Source organism: Arachis stenosperma, chromosome 4 (assembly GCF_014773155.1).
Source record: "Arachis stenosperma cultivar V10309 chromosome 4, arast.V10309.gnm1.PFL2, whole genome shotgun sequence".
NCBI classification, from domain to species: domain Eukaryota; kingdom Viridiplantae; phylum Streptophyta; class Magnoliopsida; order Fabales; family Fabaceae; genus Arachis; species Arachis stenosperma.
In genome coordinates, this window is record NC_080380.1 from 71,776,759 (window position 1) to 71,796,410 (window position 19,652).

Genomic DNA, 19,652 nt, shown 5'->3' on the forward strand with positions numbered 1-19,652 from the left:
TGTATTTTGGCATTTGCTCCTCCCCTCTTTTATTTTTTCAAGTCGGGAATGTTAATGTTAATGTTCCTCAACTGCAGCAGCAAAATGCAGAAAAAAAATAATCATTTATGTTTCTAAAATATTTTAGGACTAATAAGTTCTTGAAAAACTTACTCATGTAATTTGACAAAATGTTCTTGAAAGAGTTGTGTGCTAATTTTTATTTGCCTATATATTGTATTTTCATTTTTTTATCTATAATTTTGGCTTTAAAAAATTTTTATTATCATATTATTAAATTGGTTTATAACAATTTATAAAAATTAAAATTGTGCACCATCTGGTACCCAAAAGAATAATTTAAGAGGCTTCTCAACTTCAATCCATTAAGAAGTAGTCTATATATACATATTAAGTCATTATTGACACGAGTATTGATGGTTTATTTTAAATTTAATCACTAATAAAATGGAATACCATACTTTTGTGTTTATTTTTAGTATGGTCAGTGACATTTTACAGTTTTTCTTGCGATATTGAAATAAATAGAACAAGTTGAATACATTGTTGTCATATAATTATGGTTGCAATCTTTAATAAATTGTCTAAAACTATTATAAGTAATCTTTAAAATACGTTGTTTGTAAATTGTTCAGGCTTGCCTAGCCACCAGTTGAAATTCAAAGTTGGTGTACCTGTTATGCTATTGAGGAATATAGACCAAAGCAATGGACTTTGTAATGGTACTCGATTACAGGTTCGAAGATTAGGTAATCATGTCATTGAATGCAATATCTTAATAGGTGACAAGTGTGGCGAAATAGTTCTGATTCCACGGATGAATATGGTGCCTAACAATGAAACACTTCCATTCAGGTTCCAACGTAGACAATTTCCTCTTATAGTCTCCCTTGCAATGACTATCAATAAATCTCAAGGTCAAACTCTAAGCATAGTGGGGTTATACTTACCTAAACCTATTTTTACGCATGGTCAATTATATGTTGCTTTGTCTAGGGTCAAGTCTAAAAAGGGCTTGAGAGTTTTAATAAAGAACAATGGCTCACTAAGTGATAGTTCTACTTTGAATGTTGTGTATAGGGAGATTTTTCATAATCTATGACTCGGAGCATTAAATTTTTTATGTGTAGAGAAATCTCTATGTGTATCATTTAGTATTATTGATTAGTAAATTGTGGATGACATTTTTAAGTTGAAGTCTTGATTTTTTTTATTAAGTGGTTCAAGTTTAATAGGAGGTTATTAGGTAACTCTATCCATTATTAAACATATTTTTTGTTGATTGTTCAACAAATATATAAAATTGTGTTTTTGTTATATAACATGACATGAAGAAACTTTTTTACATTAGTAACAAATATGCAAAAATGATTTTCAGTTTTTCATTTATGCTGAAAAATTTGTATATGTTAATTTAATTCGATTAAAGATAGACATTAGGATATTTAAGTATAATTTTGTTTGATTATGATTACATTATATTATGCATAAATAATATATTTTGTTAATTCCAGTACTAAACATTTTCCGTGCATCGCACGGGTCATTCACTAGTTACACACAAATCGAAACATCAGTCAGTACTCAGCAGAGAGAACATTATAGGAAACAGGTAAACAAAGATAATATATAAACATGTCCCTCTTAATTAGTACTCATTTGTTTATATATATATATATATATATATATATATATATATATATATATATATATATATATATAAAGTAGTTTATCAAAAATTTTATGTATATAAACAAATTGTTTAAAATAAATTAATTTTTCAATTACTACTTATTTCAAGAGTCACTTGAAACGTTGATCTGAAACTAAACGTAAGGTCTAGATCCTTTAGTATGGCAGTATCCGATTTCTTTAGTGCCGATGTGTCGCCTGTCTGAGTTTTCTGTGAGGAGGTGAGGGTGCTACCTACAAGAGACTCTGATGCTTAAGTTAGGAAGGGCTTTATATAGGTTTTTAGTATATTAGAACGTATATTATTGATAACTTCAATTTTGTGGTTTATCTTGTGTAGAATTTGGAGGGTTTTATCAATATTTTCCGCACTTATTCGTATAAATTGCATGATTTTGTGTTTTCTTCCTAATTTTGTTTCATGGTTGAAAACATGCTTCTTTGACCTTAAAAATGCTATATTTTAATCCTCTTCTACTACCATTCGATGTCGTGATGTGTTTGTTAAGTGGATTCAGGATCTATAAGGCAAGGATGGCCTAGAAGATGGAAAGGAAGCATGCATAAGTGGAAGAAACATGAAGAATGGAGCTTTGGAGAATTGGTTGCGACGCGCATGCGTGACCAACACGCAGGCGAGACCGACGCGCACGCGTGGAAGCATATTGCTAGGACTGGCGCGCAAAAGCTGACGCATTCGCGTGGCAGGGAAAAAATCTGACCGACGTGTACGCGTGCCTGACGCATACGCATGGCTTGCAAAACTCAGATGACGCGCACGCGTGGCCGACGCACACGCGTTACGCTCAGCACGTGACATCATTAATGAACTCATGACTGGCGATTTCTGAGAGTCTCTAGACCCAAATCCAACTTGATTCTTCATGGAAAAGACCCAGGAACTAATGGAGGAAAGGGGCATCAATCATACACACTTTACACACAATTTTAGCTAGTTTTTGGTTTTTGTTTTCTACGGAGAGAAACTCTTACTTCTCTTTAGATCTAGTTTGTTTTGATTCTCCTTTGTTGAAATTCTGAATTGGGTCTTGTTAATATTGGTTTCAATCACTTAATTTTAGTTCTCTAGTTATAATTTTGTTTAGATCTTGTGTTGAATTTGAATTCTCTTGTTATTTCCCCTGTTCTTCTCATTTTATGAACTATGTGGATTTTAAATTTCTATTAGTGCATTGATGTTTTCTATGATTGATAATGCTATTTGAGTTGTTTTCCATCAATAATTGTTAGTGGGTACTTGTAATTTCCAATTAATTTGTAATTTGAATATGTCTTTTGTTAATGCAAAAGGACCAAGAGACCTTATATGAGTATTGGACTCGATTCAAGAGACTATTGGAATCTTGTCCACATCATGGATTCGACACTCACTTGCTCATTAGCTATTTCACTGGAGGTCTTTGCGCGGCGGATAAGAGATTGCTCACCGCTTCTAGTCGTGGTTCCCTTTCCAAGAACAAGACGGCGGCAGAAGCTTGGAAGACCTACCCTAAATCCTCCAACTTGAAAGACCTCCTAGAGTATGTGGTTTATCCTCTAGCAACGCACATTACACCAACATGCTTGAAGTATTTAAGAAGGTTGAGGTAACCATTCCACTTCTTGATGCCATTCAACAAATTTCGAAGTATGATAAGTTTTTAAAGGACTTGTGCACACACAAAGATAGGATTGGTGAGTTGGAAACATTGTCATTGGGTAGTTCCATTTCTTCATTGATGAAGTCTATTCCGAAAAAGTGTAGTGACCTCGGACCATGTTTAGTGTCTTGTTGGATTGGTGGAGTTGCATTTTATGATTGCATGTGTGACTTAGGGGCTTGTGTAAGTATCATGCCACTCTCTATATTTGCAAGGTTGAATTTAGCTCCATTGAGAAGGTCGGCCGCCAAATTTTTTTTAGCCGATAAGAGTGTGATCACCGTAGTAGGGATAGCAGAAGATGTGCTTGTGACAATCAAGGATTTAGTATTTTCGGTTGATTTCTATATCCTTGAAATGCCACCGACGGATAATGGAAGTTCTTCCTCCGTTTTTCTTGGTAGACCTTTCTTGAAGACCTCTAAATTTAAATTGGATGCCTTTACCAGCACATACTCTTTTGAGGTAGATGACAAGACCATTAAGTTTAACTTATAAGAGGCCATGAGACATCCACCTGAAGAGCACTCCGTTCTCCGATGTGATGTGATTGATGAGGTAGTAACAGAGATACAAAGAGAAGATCACAACAAGTTATACTATCCTATTGTTGAAGGGAAGGATAAACATGAGGATGAACAAGAGAAAGTTGATGAGGATGAGCTTCATGATCTTGGTGAAAAAGAACCTCAACTTGAAGCGAAAAGTGAATTAAAGCCTCTACCTTCTCACTTGAAGTATGTATTCCTTGAGGACAACCAAAGGTTTTCGGTAATCATTTCTAGTGAGCTCTCTAGCCAAGAAGAACAGAAGCTCCTAGAGGTCCTAAGGAAGCACAAGAAAGCAATCGGTTGGAGTTTGGCCGACATTATGGGGATTGACTCCCGTATGTGTATGCATCACATCTTCCTCCAAGAGGGAGCTCGGCCGGCTAGACAACCCCAAAGAAGGCTCCACCCCACTATTCTTGATGTGGTGAAAAAGGAAGTCACAAGGTTACTTGATGCGGCTATTATTTATCCGATTTCCGACAATGAGTGGGTAAGCCCAGTTCAAGTTGTTCCAAAGAAATCAAAAATCACTGTTATTAAGAAAGATGATGGTGAAGTGGTCACAACAAGGGTGCAAAATGCTTGGCGGGTATGCATTCATTATAGGAAGCTGAATGCCGCAACAAGGAAAGACCATTATCCCTTGTCATTCATTGACCAGATGTTGGATCGACTTGTAGGTAAATCTCATTACTGCTTTCTTGATGATTTTACTGGCTACTTTTAGATACATATTTCTCCTGAAGATTAGGAAAAGACCACCTTTACTTGTCCCTTTGTCACCTTTGCTTACAAAAAGATGCCATTTGGGTTATGCAATGCACCCGCCACTTTTCAGCGGTGCATGACCAATGTCTTTTCTGATCTTATGGAGAGTTGTCTGGAAGTCTGGTGGACGAAATTGTGATTCTTAAAGTTGTACTCCTTGTACTTTTATGGAATTTAAAATTGGCACGTGTGATCACAACTCCGTTCAACTTAACCAGCAAGTGTACTGGGTCATCCAAGTAATACCTTACGTGAGTAAGGGTCGATCCCACAGAGATTGTTGGTATGAAGCAAGCTATGGTCACCTTGTAAATCTCAGTTAGGCAGATTAAAATTATGGAATTTAGAAAATCAAATATAATTAATAAAAAGGGATAGAAATACTTATGTAAATTAATAGTGGGAATTTCAGATAGGTGTATGGAGATGCTGTGTTCCTCTTGAAACTCTACTTCACTACTCACTCTTCCTTCAATCCTTCTTACTCCTTTCCATGGCAAGCTGTATGTAGGGCATCACCATCATCAATGGCTACTTTCAATCCTCTCGGGAAAATGGTCCTATGTGCTGTCACTGCACGGCTAATCGTCTGGAGGCATCACCCTTGGTTGATAGCTACATCCCATCCTCTCAGTGAAAATGGTCCAAATGCTCTGTCACAGCACGGCTAATCATCTGTCGGTTCTCAATCAGGTTGGAATAGAATCCATTGATCCTTTTGCGTTTGTCATCACGCCCAGCCTTCAGGAGTTTGAAGCTCGTCACAGTCATTCAATACCAGAATCCTACTCGGAATACCACAGACAAGGTTAGACTTTCTGGATTCCCAGGATCCTACTCGGAATACCACAGACAAGGTTAGACTTTCCGGATCCTCATGAATGCCGCCATCTATCTAGCTTATACCACGAAGATTCTGTTGGGGAATCTAAGAGATATGCGCCCGGCCTAAGGTAGAACGGAAGTGGTTGTCAATCACGCGCGTTCATAAGTGAGAATGATGATGAGTGTCACGGATCATCACATTCATCAAAGTGTTGTGCAACGTATATCTTGGAATAAGAATAAAAGAGAATTGAATAAAGAGTAATAGTAATTGTATTGAAACTTGAGGTACAGTAGAGCTCCACACCCTTAATCTATGGTGTGCAGAAACTCCACCGTTGAAAATACATAAGTGAAAGGTTTAGGCATGGCCGAATGGCCAGCCCCCAAAACGTGATCACATGATTCAAAATACAATCTAGGATGATAATATGATAGTAAAAAGTTCTATTTATAATAAACTAGCTCCTAGGGTTTACATGAGTAAGTAATTGATGCATAAATCCACTTCCGGGGCCCACTTGGTGTATGCTTGGGCTGAGCTTGATCGATCCACGAGCTGAGGCTTCTCTTGGAGTTGAACTCCGAGTTATGACGTGTTTTGGGCGTTCAACTCCGGATCATGACGTTTTTCTGGCGTTTAACTCCAGACAGCAGCATGTACTTGGCGTTCAACGCCAAGTTACATCGTCAATTTCCGAATAAAGTATGGACTGTTATATATTGCTGGAAAGCTCTGGATGTCTACTTTCCAACGCCATTGAGAGCGTGCCAATTGGAGTTCTGTAGCTCCAGAAAATCCATTTCGAGTGCAGGGAGGTCAGATTCCAACAGCATCAGCAGTCCTTTTGTCAGCCTTTTTCAGAGTTTTGCTCAAGTCCCTCAATTTCAGCCAGAAATTACCTGAAATCACAGAAAAACACACAAACTCATAGTAAAGTCCAGAAATGTGAATTTAACATAAAAACTAATGAAAACATCCCTAAAAGTAGCTTAAACTTACTAAACACTACCTAAAAACAATGCCAAAAAGCGTATAAATTATCCGCTCATCACAACACCAAACTTAAATTGTTGCTTGTCCCCAAGCAACTGAAAATCAAATAGGATAAAAAGAAGAGAATATACTATAAATTCCAGAATATCAATGAATATTAATTATAATTAGATGAGCGGGACTTGTAGCTTTTTGCTTCTGAACAGTTTTGGCATCTTACTTTTTCCTTTGAAGCTTAGAATGATTGGCTTCTCTAGGAACTTAGAATTTCGGATAGTGTTATTGACTTTCCTAGTTAAGCATGTTGATTCTTGAACACAGCTACTTATGAGTCTTGGCTGTGGCCCTAAGCACTTTGTTTTCCAGTATTACCACCGGATACATAAATGCCACAGACACATAACTAGGTGAACCTTTTCAGATTGTGACTCAGCTTTGCTAAAGTCCCCAGTTAGAGGTGTCCAGAGCTCTTAAGCACACTCTTTTTGCTTTGGATCACGACTTTAACCACTCAGTCTCAAGCTTTTCACTTGGACCTTCATGACACAAGCACATGGTTAGGGACAGCTTGATTTAGCCGCTTAGGCCTGGATTTTATTTCCTTGGGCTCTCCTATCCATTGATGCTCAAAGCCTTGGATCCTTTTTACCCTTGCCTTTTGTTTTTAAGGGCCATTGGCTTTTTCTGCTTGCTTTTTCTTTTTCTTTCTATTTTTTTTTCGCCAAAAAATTTTTTTTTTTCGCAAGCTTTCTTTTTCACTGCTTTTTCTTGCTTCAAGAATCAATTTCATGATTTTTCAGATCATCAATAACATTTCTCTTTGTTCATCATTCTTTCAAGAGCCAACAATTTTAACATTCATAAACAACAAGATCAAAAGACATATGCACTGTTCAGTCATTCATTCAGAAAACAAAAGTATTGTCACCACATCAATATAATTAAACTAAATTCAAGGATAAATTCGAAATTCATGTACTTCTTGTTTTTTTGAATTAAAACATTTTTCATTTAAGAGAGGTGAAGGATTAATGGATTTTATTCATAGCTTTAAGGCATGGTTACATACTAATGATCATGAAGTAAAGACACAAAACATAGATAAACACAACATTAAAAACTGAAAACAGAAAGAAATAAAGAACAAGGAATGAATCCACCTTTAGTGGCGTCTTCTTCTTGAAGGACCAATGATGTTCTTAAGCTCTTCTATGTCCCTTCCTTGCCTTTGTTGCTCCTCCCTCATTGCTCTTTGATCTTCTCTTATTTCTTGGAGAATAATGGAGTGCTCATGATGTTCCACCCTTAATTGTTCAACATTGTGGCTCAAACCTTCTAAGGAAGTGTTGAGTTGTTCCCAATAGTTGTTGGGAGGAAAGTGCATCCCTTGAGGCATCTCAGGGATTTCTTGATGATGAGCTTCCTCATGCATCTCTTGAGAATCGTGAAGGGTCTCTCTTGCTTGCTCCATCCTCTTCTTGGTGATGGGCTTGTCCTCTTCAATGGAGATGTCTCCTTCTATGATAACTCCAGCTGAGTAACATAGATGGAAAATAAGGTGAGGAAAAGCTAGCCGTGCCATAGGTGAGGGCTTGTCGGCTATTTTGTAGATTTCATTGGAGATGACCTCATGAACTTCTACTTCCTCTCCAATCATGATGCCATGAATCATGATGGCCCGATCCACAGTAACTTCAGATCGGTTGCTAGTAGGAATGATGGAGCGTTGAATGAACTCCAACCATCCTCTAGCTATAGGCTTGAGGTCCAGTCTTCTTAGTTGGACTGGCTTGCCTTTGGAGTCTCTCTTCCATTGAGCTCCTTCCACACAAATGTCCATAAGGACTTGGTCCAACCTTTGATTAAAGTTGACCCTTCTAGTGTAGGGGCGTTCATCTCCTTGCATCATGGGCAAGTGGAATGCCAACCTCACATTTTGCAGACTAAAATCCAAGTATTTCCCCCGAACCATTGTGAGATAATTCTTTGGACTTGGGTTCATACTTTGATCATGGTTCCTAGTGATCCATGCATTGGTATGGAACTCTTGAACCATTAAGATTCCGACTTGTTGCATGGGGTTGGTTAGGACTTCCCAACCTCTTCTTCGGATTTCATGTCGGATCTCTGGATACTCAATTTTCTTGAGCTTGAAAGGGACCTCAGGGATCACCTTCTTCTTTGCCACAACATCATAGAAGTGGTCTTGATGGCTCTTAGAGATGAATCTTTCCATCTCCCATGACTCGGAGGTGGAAGCTTTTGTCTTCCCTTTTCCTTTTCTAGAGGATACTCCGGCCTTAGGTGCCATTGATGGTAATAGAAAAACAAAAAGCTTATGATTTTACCACACCAAACTTAAAATATTGCTCGTCCTCGAGCAAGAGAAGAAAGAAGAGAAGAAGAAGAAGAAGAAGAAGAAGAAGAAGAAGAGAATATGGTAGGTGGAAGAGATGTAGGTTCGGCCTAGGTGAAGAAGAAGGGGTTGTGTTGTGTGAAAATGAAGTAGAATGGAAGGGTATTTATAGGGAGAGGGGGTAGTGTGTATTCGGCCATTTAGGGTGGGAATGGGTGGGAAATTGGTTTTGAATTTTTGAAGGTAGGTGGTGTTTATGGGGAAGAGTGGTTGGATGTGAATGGTGAAGGGAGTAATTGGGAAGAGAGATTCAGAGATTGAAGTTGTTGGGAAGTGTGACATGGGGAAGAGTAAAATAGGATTAGGAGGTAAGGTGGGAATATGGTAGGTGGGGATCCTGTGGGGTCCACAGATCCTGAGGTGATCCTGTGGGGTCCACAGGTCCTGAGGTGTCAAGGAATTCCATCCCTGCACCAAATAGGCATGTAAATTGCCTTTGTACACCATTCTGGCGTTTAAACGCCATGTGGTGCACATTCTGGGCGTTCAACGCCCATGTAGAGCATGTTTCTGGCGTTGAACGCCAGTTTCATGCTTGTTACTGGCGTTCAGCGCCAGTTTTTCCTCTCTAGGCACATTCCTGGCGTTCAGCGCCAGAATGTTGCTTGTTTCTGGTGTTCAGCGCCAGAATGATGCTCTGTTCTGGCGTTGAACGCCGGCCAGATGCATCTTACTGGCGTTGAACGCCAGCCTGTGCTTCCTCCAGGGTGTGATTTTTTTTCTTCTGCTGTTTTTGATTCTGTTTTTAATTTTTATGATTTTTTCGTGACTCCTCATGATCATGTACCTAATAAAACACAAAATAACAATAAAATAGAATAAAATAAAAATTAGATAAATAAAATTGGGTTGCCTCCCAACAAGCGCTTCTTTAATGTCAATAGCTTGACAGTGGCTCTCATGGAGCCACAAGGTGATCAGGTCAATGTTGTATAGTGCCAACACCAAACTTAGAGTTTGGATATGGGATCTTAACACCAAACTTAGAGTTTGGTTGTGGCCTTCCAACACCAAACTTAAAGTTTGACTGTGGGGGCTCTTTTTGACTCTGAACTGAGAGAAGCTCTTCATGCTTACTCTCTTTTGTCATAGAGGGATGGCCATGTGCCTTAAACACAAGGTAGTCCCTATTCAGTTGAAGGACTAATTCACCTCTGTTGACATCTATCACAGCTCCTGCTGTGGCTAGGAAAGGTCTTCCAAGGATGATGCAATCATCCTTTTCCTTCCTAGTGTCTAAGATTATGAAATCAGCAGGGATGTAAAGGCCTTCAACCTTTACTAACACGTCCTCTACTATTCCATAAGCTTGTCTCAATGACTTGTCTGCCAATTGTAATGAGAACAAGGCAGGTTGTACCTCAATGATCCCCAGCTTCTCCATTACAAAGAGTGGCATAAGATTTATCCCTGACCCCAGATCACACAGAGCTTTTTCAAAGATCATGGTGCCTATGGTACAAGGTATTAAGAACTTGCCAGGATCTTGTTTCTTTTGAGGTAGAATTTTCTGAATCCAAGTATCCAGTTCATTAATGAGCAAGGGAGGTTCACTTTCCCAAGTCTCATTACCAAATAACTTGGCATTCAGCTTCATGATAGCTCCTAAATATTGAGCAACTTGCTCTCCAGTTACATCTTCATCCTCTTCTGAGGAAGAATAGTCTTCAGAGCTCATGAATGGCAGAAGGAGATTTAATGGAATCTCTATGGTCTCTATATGAGCCTCAGATTCCTTTGGATCCTTAATAGGAAACTCCTTCTTGCTTGAGGAACGTCCCAGGAGGTCTTTCTCACTAGGATTTTCGTCCTCCTCCTCCCTTGTGCATTCGGCCACATTGATTATATCAATGGCCTTGCACTCTCCTTTTGGATTTTCTTCTATATTGCTTGGGAGAATACTGGGAGGAGTTTCAATGACTTTCTTACTCAGCTGGCCCACTTGTGCCTCCAGATTTCTAATGGAGGATCTTGTTTCACTCATGAAACTGAAAGTGGCCTTTGACAGATCAGAGACTACATTGGCTAAATTAGAGGTGTTTTGTTCAGAATTCTCTGTCTGTTGCTGAGAAGATGATGGATATGGCTTGCTATTGTTCAGCCTGTTGCGTCCACCATTGTTAAAGCCTTGTTGAGGCTTTCGTTGATTCTTCCATGAGAAATTTGGATGATTTCTCCATGATGAGTTATAGGTGTTTCCATAAGGTTCACCCATGTAATTAACCTCTGCCATGGCAGGGTTCTCAGGATCATAAGCTTCTTCAGAAGCTGCCTCTCTAGTACTGTTGGATGCATATTGCCATCCATTCAGATTTTGAGAGATCATGTTGACCTGTTGAGTCAACACTTTATTCTGAGCCAATATGGCATTCAGAGCATCAATTTCAAGAACTCCTTTCTTCTGAGGTATCCCATTATTCACGGAATTCCTCTCAGAAGTGTACATGAATTGGTTGTTTGCAACCATATCAATGAGTTCTTGAGCCTCTTCAGGCGTTTTCTTTAGGTGAATGGATCCACCTGCATAATGGTCCAATGATATTTTCGAAAATTCAGAGAGACCATAATAGAATATATCTAATATGGTCCATTCTGAAAACATGTCAGATGGACATCTTTTGGTCAGCTGCTTGTATCTTTTCCAAGCTTCATAGAGGGATTCACCATCTTTTTGTTTGAAGGTTTGAACATCCACTCTCAGCTTGCTCAGCTTTTGAGGAGGAAAGAATTTATCCAAGAAGGCAATGACCAGCTTATCCCAGGAGTCCAGGCTATCCTTAGGTTGTGAATCCAACCATATTCTAGCTCTGTCTCTTACAGCAAAAGGGAAAAGCATGAGTCTGTAGACTTCAGGATCAACTCTATTCGTCTTTACAGTCTCACAGATCTGCAAGAACTCAGTTAAAAACTGATAAGGATCTTCAGATGGAAGTCCATAAAACTTGCAGTTTTGTTGTATTAAGGCAACTAGCTGAGGTTTCAGCTCAAAGTTGTTGGCTCCAATGGCAGGAATGGAGATGCTTCTTCCATCAAACATGGACGTTGGCTTTGTGAAGTCACCAAGCATTCTCCTTGCATTATTATTATTTTCGGCTGCCATCTCCTTCTCTTGTTCGAAAATTTCTGAAAGGTTGTTTCTGGATTATTGTAACTTAGCTTCTCTTAATTTTCTCTTCAGAGTCCTTTCAGGTTCAGGATCAACTTCAACAAGAGTGCCTTTTTCCCTGTTCCTGCTCATATGAAAGAGAAGAAAACAAGAAAAGAAGAGGAATCCTCTATGTCACAGTATAGAGATTCCTTTGTGTTAGTAGAAAAAGAGAGGGAGGGAAGAGTGAAGAAGAATTCGGATATTTAGATGAAGATAGGTGAAGAGAAGTGTTAGTAATTAAATAATTAAATAGAAGAAGAAAAGAAAAGAGAAATTTCGAAAATAATTTTGAAAAAGGGTTTAGTAATTTTCAAAAATTAAAGATAAAATATAATTGAAATTAAAATTTGAAACAATTAATTAATTAAAAATAATTTTTGAAAAAGAAAGAGGTATTTTCGAAAATTAGAGAAGGAAAAGTAGTTAGGTGGTTTTGAAAAAGATAAGAAACAAACAAAAGATTTTAAAAATAGATTTTAAAATAGATTTTAAAAAGATAAGAAGATAAGAAGTTAGATAAGATATTTTGAAATAGATTCAATTTTTAAAATGACTTAACTAACAAGAAACTACAAGATAAGATTCTAGAATTTAAAGATTGAACCTTTCTTAACAAGAAAGTAACAAACTTCAAATTTTGAACCAATCACATTAATTGTTAGCTAATTTTCGAAAATTAGATATAAAAGATAAGAAAAAGATTTTTGAAAATAATTTGAAAAGTAATTTTGAAATTTTCGAAAAATAGAAAAAATGAAAAAGATATGATTTTTTGAAAAAGATTTTAAAAAGATAAGATTTTTAAAATTGAAATTTTGACTTGACTTGTAAGAAACAACTAATTTTAAAAATTTTTTTGACCAAGTCAACCCAAAATTTTGAAAATTTGGAGGGAAATAAGGAAAAGATATTTTTTTTATTTTTGAATTTTTTAATTATGAGAGAGAAAAACAACAAAAATACTCAATGCATGAAATTTTTAGATCAAAACAATGAATGCATGCAAGAATGCTATGAATGTCAAGATGAACACCAAGAACACTTTGAAGATCATGATGAACACCAAGAACATAATTTTGAAAAAATTTTTGATGCAAAGAAAACATGCAAGACACCAAACTTAGAAATCTTTAATGCATGGACTCTAACAAACAAAAAATGCATATGAAAAACAACAAACAACTCAAAACAAGAAAACATCAAGATCAAACAAGGGGACTTATCAAGAACAACTTGAAGATCATGAAGAACACTATGAATGCATGGGATTTTCGAAAAATGCAAGAAAAATTTTTAAAGCATGCAATTGACACCAAACTTAAAAATTGACTCAAGACTCATACAAGAAACACAAAATATTTTTTATTTTTATGATTTTCTAATTTTTTGGATTTTTATTAATTTTTTTCGAAAATAAAGTTTATAAAACCGAAAAAGAAAAGAAAAATTTTGAAAAAGATTTTTGAAAAGAAGATTACCTAATCTGGGCAACAAGATGAACCGTCAGTTGTCCATACTTGAAACAATCCCCGGCAACGGCGCCAAAAACTTGGTGGACGAAATTGTGATTCTTAAAGTTGTACTCCTTGTACTTTTATGGAATTTGAAATTGGCACGTGTGATCACAACTCCGTTCAACTTAACCAGCAAGTGTACTGGGTCATCCAAGTAATACCTTACGTGAGTAAGGGTCGATCCCACAAAGATTGTTGGTATGAAGCAAGCTATGGTCACCTTGTAAATCTTAGTTAGGCAAATTAAAATTATGGAATTTAGAAAATCAAATATAATTAATAAAAAGGGATAGAAATACTTATGTAAATTAATAGTGGGAATTTCAGATAGGTGTATGGAGATGCTGTGTTCCTCTTGAAACTCTACTTCACTACTCACTCTTCCTTCAATCCTTCTTACTCCTTTCCATGGCAAGCTGTATGTAGGGCATCACCATCATCAATGGCTACTTTCAATCCTCTCGGGAAAATGGTCCTATGCGCTGTCACTGCACGGCTAATCGTCTGGAGGCATCACCCTTGGTTGATAGCTACATCCCATCCTCTCAGTGAAAATGGTCCAAATGCTCTATCACAGCACGGCTAATCATCTGTCGGTTCTCAATCAGGTTGGAATAGAATCCATTGATCCTTTTGCGTTTGTCATCACGCCCAGCCTTCAGGAGTTTGAAGCTCGTCACAGTCATTCAATACCGGAATCCTACTCGGAATACCACAGACAAGGTTAGACTTTTCGGATTCCCAAGATCCTACTCGGAATACCACAGACAAGGTTAGACTTTCCGGATCCTCATGAATGCCGCCATCTATCTAGCTTATACCACGAAGATTCTGTTGGAGAATCTAAGAGATATGCGCCCGGCCTAAGGTAGAACGGAAGTGGTTGTCAATCACGTGCATTCATAGGTGAGAATGATGATGAGTGTCACGGATCATCACATTCATCAAAGTGTTGTGCAACGTATATCTTGGAATAAGAATAAAAGAGAATTGAATAAAAAGTAATAGTAATTGTATTGAAACTTGAGGTACAGCAGAGCTCCACACCCTTAATCTATGGTGTGCAGAAACTCCACCGTTGAAAATACATAAGTGAAAGGTTTAGGCATGGCCGAATGGCCAGCCCCCAAAACGTGATCACAAGATTCAAAATACAATCCAGGATGATAATATGATAGTAAAAAGTTCTATTTATAATAAACTAGCTCCTAGGGTTTACATGAGTAAGTAATTGATGCATAAATCCACTTCCGGGGCCCACTTGGTGTATGCTTGGGCTGAGCTTGATCAATCCACGAGCTGAGGCTTCTCTTGGAGTTGAATCCGAGTTATGACGTGTTTTGGGCGTTCAACTCCGGATCATGACGTTTTTCTGGCGTTTAACTCCAGACAGCAGCATGTACTTGGCGTTCAACGCCAAGTTACATCGTCAATTTCCGAATAAAGTATGGACTATTATATATTGCTGGAAAGCTCTGGATGTCTACTTTCCAACACCGTTGAGAGCGCGCCAATTGGAGTTCTGTAGCGCCAGAAAATCCATTTCAAGTGCAGGGAGGTCAGATTCAAACAGCATCAGCAGTCCTTTTGTCAGCCTTTTTCAGAGTTTTGCTCAAGTCCTTCAATTTCAGCCAGAAATTACCTGAAATTACAGAAAAACACACAAACTCATAGTAAAGTCCAGAAATGTGAATTTAACATAAAAACTAATGAAAACATCCCTAAAAGTAGCTTAAACTTACTAAAAACTACCTAAAAACAATGCCAAAAAGCGTATAAATTATCCGCTCATCAAAGTCTTTATGGATGATTTCAGTGTATATGGGACTTCTTTTGATAGTTATTTAGAGAACTTGGCTACAGTCTTAGAGAGTTGTGTTGATACTAACCTTGTCCTCAATTTCGAAAAATGTCACTTCATGGTGAGACAAGGCATAGTGTTAGGACACATAGTTTCTGATAAAGGTATTTCTGTGGACCCGGCCAAGGTTAATGTCATTACTAGTTTACCTCAGCCCTCTACTGTAAGGGAGGTCCGTTCCTTTTTGGGGCATGTAGGATTATATAGGCACTTCATCAAGAATTTTAGCAAGATTGCATTGCTGTTATCGCGCCTGCTACAAAAGGACGTAAACTTTGAGTTTGATAGTGCTTGTGAGGAAGCATTTGAGGAGTTGAGGAGAGCTCTTACCACGGCACTAGTTATGAGGGGCCCTGACTGGACGCAGCCATTCGAGATCATGTGCGACGCGTCAAGTCATGCCGTAGGTGCCGCGCTTGCACAACGCGATGGTAAGCTCCCTTACATTATTGCTTATTCCTCCTAGACATTGGATGCGGCACAATCCAATTATACCACTACGGAAAAAGAGCTCCTAGCAATTGTTCATGCATTGGATAGATTTAGATCTTATTTGCTAGGCTCCAAAATAGTGGTGTATACGGATCATGTAGCTTTAAAATATTTGTTGATAAAGAATGAGTCAAAACCTAGGCTCATACGTTGGATCTTGCTCTTGCAAGAGTTTGACATTGAGATTAGGGATCGAAGTGGGTCACAAATCTTGGTTACGGATCATCTAAGCCACCTTGAAAATCTTAAATATGACCCATTTCCGATTGACGACTCATTTCCTTTGGATGGTTTGCATGCTATTTCGGATAGTTTTCCTTGGTTTGCACCTATGGCGAACTACTTGGTTGCCAATATATTCCCTCTCAAATTTTCAAAACATCAAAGAGATAAGTTGAGGAGTGATTCCAAATATTACATTTGGGATGACCCTCACTTGTGGAAATGGGGAGTAGACCAAATAATTCGTAGATGTGTCCCAGAATCCGAGTTCCAACCTATTCTTGAATCTTGTCATTAATCCAAGTGTGGCGGCCACTTTGGCCCACAACGAATGGCTAAAAAAGTTTTGGATTGCAGATTCTGGTGGCCAACATTATTCAAGGATGCTAACCAATTTTGTGTGTCATGTAACCAATGTCAAAAGTCTGGAAATGCATTCCAAAAGGATGAAATGCCTCGACAACCAATGTTATTTTGTGAAATCTTTGATGTATGGGGCATAGACTTTATGGGGTCATTTTCTAACTCAAATGGTTATCTTCACATTTTGTTAGCGGTTGATTACGTAACAAAGTGGGTGGAAGCGATACCTACCCGCCTTGATGATGCTAATACTGTTGTTTCTTTCATTAAAAATAATATTGTTTGCCGCTATGGGTCGCCACAAACAATCGTGAGCGACCAAGGATCTCACTTTTGCAACAGGAAGATAAAAGCACTACTCAAGCGATATGGGGTACTACACAAGGTTGCAACTGCTTACTACCCCCAAACTAATGGGTAAGCGGGGGTGTCCAATCGGGAGATAAAGCGAATTTTGAAAAAAGTGGTGAATCCACAAAGGAAAGACTGGAGCTCTGGGTTGGATGATGCATTGTGGGCATATAGGACGACCTATAAGACTCCGTTAGGGATGAATCCCTTTCGGATTGTCTATGGGAAAGCATGCCACCTCCCGGTTGAAATTGAACATAAGGCCTATTGGGCGGTTAAGTAGTGCAACATGGATTTTACCAAGGCAGGTATAACCAGAAAATCGCAACTAGAGGAACTTGAATGTCTTAGGATGGAGGCATATGAGAATGCACGGATCTACATAAAGAAGACTAAGGCATTCCATGATCACCATATCTGCAAGAAAGATTTTCAAGAGGGTGGCGAAGTTCTTCTATACAACTCAAGGCTCAGATTTATGCCCGGAAAGTTCCGTTCATGGTGGGATGGTCTCTTTAGAGTAAAGGAGGTGAAGCCCTATGGTGTGGTCGAGCTATTCCACCCTCAAAGTGGTGCAACATTCAAAGTGAATAGCCACAGGGTAAAGAAGTATCATGGCTACAAGTCCCCAAGGGAAGTGGAGGTGTTCTTACTTGAAGATGCACCTGGAGGAGGAGAAGTTTAAGCTCATGACCGTCCAACTTAAGGACGTTAAAGAAAAGTGCTAGGTGGGAGACATCCCACCATGGTATGATCTTCCATTTTACATAGTTTCTTGCATATAGTTTTTAGAGTCTTTGTTGGATTTTGTGATTGCTTGATTTTGTGAGTTTGTCTAAGTATGCTTGATTTTGTTTGATTTTGTTGAGATGCTCATGAGGATTTCATTGATCTTGGTTTGGTTGAATTGGTAATGTTGAAGAAAATACTTAATTTTGAGTATTGCATGAAGTTTTGAGTGTTTTTGAACTATTTAGCTTGAATTACTGCCAAGATTGTGTTATAATTGCCCTTCCTCATGCCTATGGAAAATAAAAAAAAAGGTTGCCCCACGCGCAAGCATGGGCGACACGTATGCGTCGATGCATCTCCACAACTCTTGATACAAAAACAAGAGAGTTACACTGGAATTGTGCAAGAATGGTGTTGGGAGCGCAGTCCTTCCCACACGCAAGCGTAGGCGATGCGCACGCGTCGTCTGTCCATTTCGCATACCCACGCGTATGCGTGGGCGATGCGCACGCCTTGTTTGATGAAGTCGCAACTCCTGGTACAAAAATCATAGAGTTACGCTGGAGTGGTGCTGCCTTTGTGCGTAGAGCACAATCGCACTCCACGCGTGCGCGTCATATGACACCTACACGTCACTGGATTTTTGGCTCACCCACACATACGCGTCAATTGCCGATTTTGGAACCTCTGGTACAAAAACTAGAGAGTTGGGCCGGATTTGTGTGAATTTTGTGCATGGAGCACAATTTCTCCCCACACGTATGCGTGGGCGACGCGCACGCATCATCGCCTATTTTTAACATCCACGCGTAAGCGTGGGCGACGCACACGCGTCATATCACAAACGCAACTTACGTGCAGCGCCCCTGTTTTCTTTCTTTTTTCAACTCATTCCTTCTATTCCTTCTTCCTCTCTTCTTCTTCCTTCTTACCACCTCCGGTGGTCCCACATTTTCTTTCCTCTCTTTTTCTTCTCTCTCTTCTCCTCTTCTCACCTACACTCAACTCTACCTTCTTCTTCCTTTCAAGGTTTTATTTCTTTTCTTTCTCTTTCTCTTTTTAATATTCCCTTCTTTTTAATTGTATGCCATTACTCAATTTTCTTTCTTCTTAGTTACATTTTGATTTTGTTGTGTTACACTCTATTTTTGTTTCTTCTCTTTCTTTTTACATTTTTTCATGGGTGTTGAACTTCAATGTACCACTTGCATTGGTTGGATATTTTGATATCATTTGGCTTATGTGTGTTATGTAGTGTTGTTTTGTTTATTGGTATTTCATTTTGGGGTGTTACATCTTTGAATTTCTTCAATTTTCTTATTGTTTAGAAGTTGCACACCAAGTGTTTAATGAAAAGCACATATGGTATTTTAGTTCATTTTGACATTATGCTTTCAATTTAGTACTTCTTTCTCATTATACTTGCTTTCTTATTGTGCATTGAGCCTATTGTGCTTAATCTTTACCATTCATATGCTCATTACCCATGACTTGCTTCTTTGTACCATATTGCAAGATTGGTGATTCCACTCTCTGTAACTCCACTTTATTTCATTTGCATGCTTCATTGTCTTGGAGTTAGACTAGGTGAATGATTTTCTTGTGCTATTTATCTTTCTTGCATGTGTTACTTAGTGTTGTTATTGATGCTTGAGCCCATTCTTCTCATGCTTTTACTTGCATACTTCTCTCACTATTACATCTCATGCTAGTGATATGCCCCTATGATTACATTGTTGTCTTGCTTACATGTTGCAGCTGTCATGTCTTCAAGATGCTTTATTCCTTTGTGGCATTATTTCTCACTTTCATGTTATTATTTAAGCGTTGTTTCTTTGAGTTTTAATGTTTTCTCTTTTCCTTCCTTTTTCAGAATGGCCATCAGAACGAACAAGGAAAAGGCTTCAAAAAAGCTGTCTACAAAAAGAGCACCTCGAAGAACAACTACCAAGGCGCGCCCTGCACCAAAAGTTAAGCCTCCCTCCAAGAGAGTGAAAATAATCATTCATATTGATGAGCAAGAGAAGGGCAACCCTACGAAGGACTCCACAAGGTTCAC

The 19,652-nt window shown here is 38.4% G+C and overlaps 2 protein-coding genes across 2 annotated transcripts; both read left to right on the top strand.

Annotated features, from left to right (window-relative positions):
• The first annotated feature begins 16,478 nt into the window (after window positions 1–16,478).
• LOC130975079 (uncharacterized) lies at window positions 16,479–16,931 on the top strand. The gene has a single exon (XM_057899910.1). The coding sequence runs from the start codon at window positions 16,479–16,481 to the stop codon at window positions 16,929–16,931; it is 453 nt and encodes a 150-aa protein (XP_057755893.1).
• Window positions 16,932–17,150: 219 nt separating this feature from the next.
• Window positions 17,151–17,546, top strand: LOC130975080 (uncharacterized). Its single transcript, XM_057899911.1, has one exon. The coding sequence runs from the start codon at window positions 17,151–17,153 to the stop codon at window positions 17,544–17,546; it is 396 nt and encodes a 131-aa protein (XP_057755894.1).
• Window positions 17,547–19,652: the final 2,106 nt, after the last annotated feature.

Coding starts and splice junctions, on each gene's coding strand:
- LOC130975079 (XM_057899910.1), top strand. CDS start 16,479: ATGGCTAAAAAAGTTTTGGATTGCAGATTCTGGTGGCCAACATTATTC.
- LOC130975080 (XM_057899911.1), top strand. CDS start 17,151: ATGGATTTTACCAAGGCAGGTATAACCAGAAAATCGCAACTAGAGGAA.